The following is a 9688-nucleotide window of genomic DNA, read 5'->3' on the forward strand; positions in this document are numbered from 1 at the left end:
AATTATATGAATAAGTGAGTGAAGGATTGAATAAATCACTTAAATTAGGCACAAAATATATCATAAAATATGGGTTTATCACAGAGCTCAAACTCATTATCATAGTTGATGAATTCTATATTGACTAATCATTAATTCTACAAATATTTAATCATATCCAATATCTATTCAATTAGCACCGTAAGGTATTAGGTGTCTGGAATCAAAGTATAATAAATACATTGTTAATTACTATGATAGTTGCATCTCAAAAGAAAATTTTAATGTCCATAGTTGATGGATTCCATATTGATTAATCATTAATTTTACAATTATTTAAATCATACCTAATATCCATTCAACTAGTACCGTAGAATATTAGGTGTTCAGAATCAAAGTATAATAAATATATTGTTAATTACTATTATAGTCGCACATCAAAAAAAATTCTAATATTATGTTCATTGTGAGAATATTCTATTGATAAATATACGATAATTATATCTTATTGACAGAGATTTTATATATATATGTGTGTGTTATATGGCATAAAATTATAAATTCAATCATAGTTAAATAGTTAAGAATTGTGTGTAGTGTAAATAATTTTTATGGTATGAAAATACCATATTCAATTTCCTATTATATATACGTATTAAAATAAAAAAAAATAAAGAATTCGAAAAACTTTGGTAGATACAAAGACAATCTCAATTATATTTTTGTCTTTGTTTTTTGTTTTAACCTTTAGCATTTGCATTTGAGATTTGAGAATGGAAAGGGAAACTAATAGTACTCTTGTGGAACCCATGAATATCAAAACATGGACCTCGAATTGAAAGTACCACTATTGCCCACGACTTTGTCATTAAAATTGTGGCAAACAAATACGCTGAAATCCTAGAAACCACTCCGAGCCACAAATCCACGCCCCACCACTTCTCATCTTATCAAATATCAATGTAGTCTCGCATTTTCCCAACAATTATTGATTATAATAACAATAAAATAATAATTTCATGCATACATGCTTAGGTGTAGCTGATAGTAAGTATTAATCTAAGTATAGGTGAATATTATGGTGGAAATTATAAAAAAAAAATTACACAGTGTGGTTAATTTTTTTTATGACATCTATCATATTAATAATAGTAATAACTGTAATAATAATTATTATAATGATAATAACAGTAATAATAAAAACAATAGTACTTACACACATAATAATAAAAATAATAGTAATAATAATAACAAAAAGCAGTAGTACGTACGTACGCATAATAATAATAATAATAATAATAATAATAATATACTAACAAAAAAGTAAAAAATTTACGTATTGAAAATTATTTAAATATTCAATAACATATTCCGCAGCTAATGTAAAATGACAAATTATTTTAATTAACTTAAATTTAAAAAAAATAAAAAACTTGTGCTGATGAAGAAAAGAAGAAGTTTAAGTTTTTCACCTCCTCTCTCACACATGAAGGAGTTCAACACAATGTCAAGACGAAACGCAGATGGATCAACACGCATATAAAGAAGAAAAGCAGTAAAAAAAAAGGGATAAGTGTCACACATGAACGGACATTCAACGCAGTGCACCTGCAAAACGCAGGTTGTGCTTTAGTCTGCGCGCCTACGAAACGCAGGTTGCATTTTTCTTTGTCCCACCAAAAGCTGGTCAAACGACTAGGACATGGGAGACACATTTTGAGCATGCATCCAATCTTATGCAAAATGCAGGTTATGTTTTGCGGCGCTTTTTTTCTTTTTCTTTTACTTTTTATTCTGTTACTGACAAATGCATCTTGCGTTTTGCAAGTGCGTCATTTTGTAGATCCATATTTCTGCATAACACACCATACACTACAAAAAATTTTGATTAAAATGGCAATAATATTATGGCATGTCCATAAAACTGCCATTTTTTTGGCTAATTTCGACAGTTTTAGTGTCTGTCATAATGTTCAATTCTTTTGGCAGTCATTTTCTTTTTTTTTTCCTTTTTTATGTGTTTTAAACTGAGGAGGTGATGGATCTGAAAGTGATTAGTGTTGCATTTGAGAAGGGGAGAGTGATACGAAAATTGTTGTCGGTCTAGAATTTCTCTTATAGAAATAAGAACTTCGTTGTAAGCATAGCTCCAAACCAACAAACAATTTCCACATCAAATTTAATTTGGTTTTGTCACAAGTACAAACCCAATGAAAATTAACCGAAGTATTTAAACCTCGGATCGTCTCACAAGAAATTACAATGAAGTGAATGATTATTGGCTATGAAGGAGTACGGGGGGTTTGATTTGGTAAAAAGGGCAAGAAAGTAAAGCAGACAATTAAAGAAAGCAATTAATAAAAGAGAGACATTCATGGCAATGATTGAGAATATAGGTTTTCTATCCTAGTCACTAGTAACAATAATTAACAAGACTTTATCTCATTTCGTCATCTCCAATAATGGAAGAAGGTACAATGTAATCTTCACATAGAGAGAAAGTCAAATAAGACTAGCTAATCTCAATCCAAAAGTCCTAATCAAATCACTAATTGAATTAGTAAAAGATTAGCGTTAATGGAAACAATACTAGCTAACAACTCTAGATCACCAACATGAGTTGGGTATTCATGACTCAAGATTGCCCAATTTCTCTTTCCAAGCCAAGAATGCTCAAAAAGCTACTCTAACATCCAACCAAGCATTTTGTCAAACACTTAGAAGGCATAAAAGAAAAGCATAATAAATTGCAAGGAAAGATAAATTCTACCACTACCAATTGCAAGGAAATAATAATAACAACTCAAATCAACAATAAAAGAACATCAAACATGAATTGCATTAAAGAAAACCAAATCCAATATGAGCATTCATAAAACTAAAGAGAGGCATAAAAGGAAAATTAACAATGCAAACTAAGAGAATTAAGATGTAGGAACAAGAAATTACAAGGAAAACTAAAGGGAAACAAGAATTAAATCCTAGATCTAAGATGCAAATACCCTAAGAACCCTAATTCTAGAGAGAAGAGAGAACTTCTCTCTCTAGAAACTAAACTACATGATGCTATCCTACAACTAATTGCTCCCCCCTTTTGTTCCCTCTTGAATTCTGCATCAAATAGCTTCAGAAATGAGTTGGATTTGGGCCTAGGCAGCTCAGAAATCACCCCCAGTGATTTCACTTTAAGTGGGTCATGTGCCGAGCATCATGCGTGCGCGTCGCTGGCCAAAACCTCTACTCACGTGTGCGCGTGGCCCTCAATCCTCCAATTGCTCATTTCTTCATGGATTCTCCACTTTTCATGCTTTTCTCTTCACTTCTTCCATCCGATACTTGCCTTATGAACCTGAAATCACTTAATAAACACATCAAGGCATCGAATGGAATTACGGTGAATTAAAATGACCAATTTTAGGGCCTAAAAAGCATGTTTTTACACCTAAGCACAAATTAAGGGAGAATTACAAAACCATGCTATTTCATTGAATAAACGTGGAAAAATGTGATAAAATCCCCTAAATTAAGCACAAGATAAACCACAAAATTGGGGTTTATCAGAGAGTGATGTGAATGATGAACCCTAATCTCTTGTCGCTGTTCATCTTCCACCTCTCTCATTCATCTCTTTTCGGCCACCCATTGCAGCTCATCTCCTTGCCGGCGTCGCCGCTGCAAACAATGTCGTTGATGTTGCCTTCAATGAGCTCTGCGATTTGGTTGTTCCTTCTCTGTCACTTCTAATAGGTAATTTATTTCATCTTCTTCTTTTGATTTTTCTCTCACTTCATACTTTTAGATCTAGTTTATGATCTAGTAGGAAAAAATAGGGAATGCTTGCTCACTGAGTCGTGCCAGCAAATCAGATCTACCAAAATGTTTGATGGCATCCTCGGTCAGTGATTCGTCGCGAAATGGTTCCGTACTTTGATTTCTCTGTTTCTATTCTTCCTTCTTCATGCCTTTCACTTATATCGGATATGCTGATTGTGATTTTCAATTTCTTATTTTATCTCCTTTTATGTTTTCTGTGAATCGTTAAGTAGAAAGAGGACCGCGATGGAGAAGTTTATTAGGATTCGCTCACAACAGTCTTTTTTTCTGCTTTTGTTTTAGGAAATTTGTTGATTTGATTACGATAGATAGATGAGATTCTTTACTGGAGTCGATATATGAATTCATCAATGCACAACTTTAGAAAAATGTGCTAGTTTTAGTCTTTCGTGATTCAACTATAGTCAAAAGATTTTGAGACATTGTTCTGCTTTTAGTACATTTTAGTACAACTAATTCTTGCCAACTTTGGGTGATCAATTTTGTTCTTGTGACAGATACATTATCAAACTACTGGCCCAGAGATATGGAAAGGTTCAAATGGAAAAGTCAACATGCTTATATGCGGGATAGGTACTGGTGGTACCATCACTGGTATAGGAAAATATCTGAAAGAGAATAATTCCAACATAAAGGTTAGCTATTCTTTAGATACATTTGCAGAAGATAATTTCTACTATAATCATGGTGTTATTTTCTTGTTATCATTTTTCTTTTGACTTTTGGTAGTTGATTGGTGTGGAACTAACTGAAAGTCCAGTGCTCTCAGGAGGAAAACCTGGTGAGTTACAACCTCTTTTGTGATAATGACTTTCTTATATTTTTTTTAAAAAAAGGTTATTTATTTATTAGAAGTCCTCAGGGTTAAGGTCCACAACTTTATTTTTAGTACCCAGTGATTTGCAATTTGTCATTATTAATGTGTAAGTCCACACAAGATCCAGGGTGGTGCAGGCTTTGTCCCTAGTGTATAGGAAGTCAATCTTCTCAATGAAATCATTCAAGTAAGCTTTATTCAAGAGTTGATAAAATGTTGTGATTCATGAATACCTTTTAGTAGTATTTGCCTTAAAAGTTACACGAGCATTCAATATGTTTTAATTGGGAATAAGACTAAAAAAATGATGCATTTTATGTTTTGTTAACTCTTGAGATATGTTTAAATTGGCAGATATCAAGTGAAGAAGCTATAGAAACTGCAAAGCAACTTATGCTTAAAGAAGGCCTGTTTGTAAGTTTCCCAATGTATGTGTATTAGTATTCTTTTGTGACACTTGTAATTTATTAACTTTATTGTTGATGTTGAACCTGTTGATTTTGAGAATAATGGAATTCTCTGGCTCCCTGCTGAACCAGAAGATGCAGAAGACGAGCGAGAAACTTTTTTTGTTGATGAAGATGATGAAGACAATGACGGGAATGGGAATGCCATTGGTGAGTGGGGATATCTTCAAACAGTTTTGGAAGTGGAGAGCATCGCCATAAGGATAGGACAAGTGAGGAGCAGAAGAAGGTAATGAAGAATGTAGTAGATGGACCTTTTAGGGCATTGGTGGCTCAGCTGTTACAGGTCGAAAACCTACCTGTTGAAGACAATGGTGAAAACGTTTGGATGGAACTAATCACATCTCTCTCGTGGGAAGGTGCTACTTTATTGAAGCCAGATACTAACAAAAGTAGAGGGATGGACCAGCTGGTAATGTGAAAGTCAAATGCATTGCTTGTGCTAGCCGCATTGAAAGGTAAATGCTATAATTTATCTGATTTTCTGCATGTGATTTCTATGTTGTCATACTTATCAGATTTTCTTTTTTACAGTAGGGTTGTTAAAGGAGTTGTTTATAAGAATAATGTGGCTCATCGTCGCATGACATCAAAAGTTGATAAACCTCGCTTGTTGATCCTTGGAGGAGCTCTTGAGTACAGGCACTCAAATTGTGCCTTCAATTGATCATCTTTCATCACCAAAGTTGGGTTACCGTGAAGCTTTTCATGTTGAAAAGTTTGTTGAAAATCTGAGTAGTGCTGCTGCTCAAGGTAGTAAAAAACCAATGAAAACATTGATGTTTTTTTACCGCTGTCCAAAGCAATTGGGTTGCACAGTTCTAATCTAATCTTATTTTATAGAAATTTTATTGTTATTATTTTATTATTATAAAAAAAATCTTATGGAGACTTTAACTTGTAAATTACAAATCATGTAAAATGTGTGTGCACTAGCAACCACAAGGCATGTGTCTTTTTTAAGGAAAAAATATAACTTAATTGTCATTACTACCAACTACACATCATTAATATTTTTCTAATTTTGACATCGTTGAATAGATATTTCTTAAAGGTGCTGATGAGGAAGAATTGAAGAAGGTAAAGCATGTGGTTCAGTATGCAGTTTTTGCAGCTTACCATCTGGCTTTGGAGACATCTTTTCTTGTTGCTGAAGGATTGGGAATCATGAATGATCCTACTCTAAATGGTTATGGACCTGCAGAGAAATTAGATCATGGCATCAATAGATTTTGTAATATCCATTTCATGAATAATCTTACTGTAAATGCTTATTTTTTATTTTAGAATCTATTGTGTGTTTGCAAATCATCCTTAATAGTCTGTATCTATTTTTTTATTTCAGAATGGATCATTCCTAGAGCCGCTGCCTGCTGTAAGGCAACATATAATTGATGGTTTCATTCGAAAGGCTCTAGACATTTTTACAAGAGAGTTTGATTTCTTTGACAAGGTTACATCCATATCCGGTGTACTATTTCCACTCCCTAAGGAAGAACGCCGAGCTGGTATCCGAAGGTATGGACAGAACCTGAAAGCATAATTTTTATGTGAATTCTTAAGTGCAATTTTATTGTTTGGTTGAAGTTACTGCTTCTGTTTATTGGAGAAAATTGAATTGAATGGTGAAAACCTTTATCTACCAATAGCTCCTAACAAGCTATATTTGCATGTTTACTATATTTTTAACTTTTAACTCCCCCAATTCAACGAATAACCTCGGTGAGATGGGAGATATATTGGGTTGATGATGTTTGAGTTGGAGACAAAATTGTAATTTCAAGCACATTCTACACCTAATTCAAATAAATTGTTATTTTATTTATTATTCCTAGAATTGTGAAGTCTTTCTGGCAATGGTCATGAAATCATATTCATATATATTCATACTTCTCACTCTCACCTTCCACGAACAAGGCAAAAGCAAGGTATTTATTTATCTGATCTTCTCCCATTTGAACTAATCATGATTCAAAATCTATATGCAAGTTGATGGTAAACTACTCTTAATTTGGTGTTTGCTTTCAGAGTTGTTGATGGTACAAATCCAAAAGAGATAGAAATAACAACACCTTCTTTTAATTATGTAAATTTTGAGAGAGTTGAAAGGCTAATCAAAAGGTTGGTGTCTATTTCTTCCCTCATACATATATATAATTTTTGGCCTCAATAGTGCTTCCAAGAATGAATGCTCTGCTGCAACCGGCTTAAAGCGGATGCTTAATCAGGTACATGTTTGTTCCCAAAATTGTCAAGCATTGATTGTTGTTAATGTTGGTCAATGGCTTATGGAATTTCTGGCTTATTTGCTGAATGAACTGTTATAAGACTTTGCTTCAATTTTGTGCTGTTGTGTAAACTGTGAGGTTCTTAGATATATTGGCCTAGAAGATTCTATATACTTCTCACGAAACATTTCAATAGTCACAATTAAAAATATATTCTATATATCAATCATTAAATATATTCTAAAAATCATTGACTAATTGGCATTAAAGCTTCGTTAGAATTTTTGGCATTCTTTAGGAATTGAGATAAGGATTTTATTGGAAGTGGTAAATAAGGATTTTATTCTTGGCATTCTTTAGGAATTGAAAGCAATCAAGAGTGCAAGTTACGCACAAGAAGTACCAGGAAAATTTTTTCTTACTATGTAAGTATAATGATGATAATACTAATAGCAATTTAAGGAGAAAAAGAGATTATGAATAGCAATTACCTATGTAATTACTAAACTAACTTCCTATAATAAATAGGCAAGCATGTGCGTAGCTTAATTTTTGCTGCTTCAAGATCAGAAAGTTCTTGAAGAGAATCTTAACTTATCAAGTGCAGGATTTGAAAGGTAAACTATTATTATTATTATTTATACTTTTAATTCATTTACTTGTATAAGAATACAATTGAATATATACATAGAATATTCCGTAAGAAATATAAAGCATATATATATGCACTTAATTAACTTTTATATATATTATAATAACGTATTATTTAGGAAGCTAACAAGTTCAAATAATTCACAAATAAATACCAACTTTATATGAACTAGTTAATACAACTTGAAGTCTGATTGCTACCCTCTCTTTCCATTTATATATACAGATATGAAGTATAGCTCTTATCACTATATATAATAACCATCTTGTAGCAAATATGGAATTGAAGTGTAGTTTCTTGTAAATAAATTAAATCTATGTTATATTTTGCAAACTAATTTCAAATCAAATTGGCTAATTACAAATCAAAGCTATAGTCCATCAAACAAAATCAGGAGTGTAAGTTACGCACAAGAAGTACCAAGAAGATTTCCTCTTGTTTGATATTATTTCTTTTGGTATTTTATTCTAATGTCTTTTCCTGAAATTCTTTCAACTTTCAGTTTTTTTTTTATCTTATCTCCATTTGGCTCACATTTATGAACGAGTTAACCAGGTCTTCACTGTATATTTTGGTATTGCAGTGGGATTCTACCAGATATGTAACCTTAAAAAAATTAGGCTTCTTTCTTCTTTTGAGATGGCTTACTTCTCTATTTGGTTTGATTGAGTTATGTAATTGCTGCTTTAGATTTGTATATATGCTGCAATATTTTCATATGAACCTGACACTTTATTTTTACCATCTGCATGCAGGATAATATGAAGCTAATGGATGACATAGCTGCTCTAAAACCTACCATATTTGTTAGTGTTCCTCGGTTATGTCCAAGTTGGAAGTAGGAAGTAGGAAGTAGGTCTTCTGGAGCGAGCAACAGAGCATCGTGAAATATGGAGATTTTATGTATTAAGAGTTAATGTTAAGACATTTATAGTTAAAAAATCATGTTATGCTTGATACTTTGTATAAGAGTTATTACTTTTGATTTTCAATACTAAAAAAATCATATATTATGTTTAATACTTTGTTTGTGAGTTATATAATATTTTGTTTATGGATTATGATTTTTTGGTTATTGTGAAATTTTAATAAAAAAATCATTTGTTTAACAGGATAAAAATGAGGGTAAAAACTGCCTTTTTAAATGAAAAAAAATGTCACTATTAGGTTAAAACGGCGGTTCAAAAACGTCATTTTAACCAACTAAAAGTCACCCTGTCAAGGTAAAAACGACGGTTCAAAAATATCGTTTTAACTAACCATAACGCCACTCTGTCAAGGTAATAATGGCAGTTCAAACCGCCATTTTAACCAACGAAAACGCCACTCTGTAGGGTAATAATGACGGTTCAAACTGCCATTTTAATCCTAGAAATAACGGCGGTTTAAACCGCCATTTTAACCAACAAGAAAATGCCTTTAGTCGAAAATAATGGCGGTTTGAACCGCCGTTTTAACTTACCTAAAAACCGCCGTTTTAACCCAGGAAATTGTGGCGGTTTTCAGAAAATCGCCGTAATAACCAAAATGGCGCTCAGAATTACGTCACTTTCCAAAACCGCCATTCTCGGTAATAATAGCGGTTCAAACCGCCGTAAATACCCAAAAAAATTGCCGTTTTAACCAAATTTTTTTTTGTAGTGATAATCTAATATTGTTGGAATTTACCATTTTTTTTCTCTATTTATAAATTAATTTTTGTATTTTATAA

At 32.3% G+C, this 9688-nt stretch overlaps 1 protein-coding gene across 39 annotated transcripts; it reads left to right on the forward strand.

The window, feature by feature from the left end:
• The first annotated feature begins 3253 nt into the window (after nucleotides 1-3253).
• On the forward strand, nucleotides 3254-8997 carry LOC112765411 (cysteine synthase). 39 transcript variants are annotated; one of them, XR_011875137.1, is made up of 14 exons: nucleotides 3435-3726; nucleotides 4311-4448; nucleotides 4543-4594; nucleotides 4752-4817; nucleotides 4985-5058; nucleotides 5170-5555; nucleotides 5635-5850; nucleotides 6139-6331; nucleotides 6443-6615; nucleotides 6933-7025; nucleotides 7126-7325; nucleotides 7686-7750; nucleotides 7854-7942; nucleotides 8733-8997. XR_011875137.1 is itself a non-coding variant. In XM_072222735.1 (13 exons), exons 2-5 carry the CDS (start codon nucleotides 4368-4370, stop codon nucleotides 5328-5330), a joined length of 357 nt encoding a protein of 118 aa, XP_072078836.1. In that variant the 5' UTR covers nucleotides 3479-3726; nucleotides 4311-4367; the 3' UTR covers nucleotides 5331-5555; nucleotides 5635-5850; nucleotides 6139-6331; nucleotides 6443-6615; nucleotides 6933-7025; nucleotides 7126-7325; nucleotides 7686-7750; nucleotides 7854-7942; nucleotides 8733-8997. The 39 variants fall into 39 exon arrangements, 11 of the variants coding, with proteins under 11 accessions (XP_072078836.1, XP_072078829.1, XP_072078827.1 ...); XR_011875141.1 differs by having other exon boundaries at nucleotides 3479-3726; nucleotides 5632-5850; XR_011875145.1 differs by having other exon boundaries at nucleotides 3479-3726; nucleotides 5173-5555.
• Nucleotides 8998-9688: the final 691 nt, after the last annotated feature.

The sequence above is a fragment of the Arachis hypogaea genome, chromosome 17 (genome assembly GCF_003086295.3).
Source record: "Arachis hypogaea cultivar Tifrunner chromosome 17, arahy.Tifrunner.gnm2.J5K5, whole genome shotgun sequence".
In the NCBI taxonomy this organism is placed as follows: domain Eukaryota; kingdom Viridiplantae; phylum Streptophyta; class Magnoliopsida; order Fabales; family Fabaceae; genus Arachis; species Arachis hypogaea.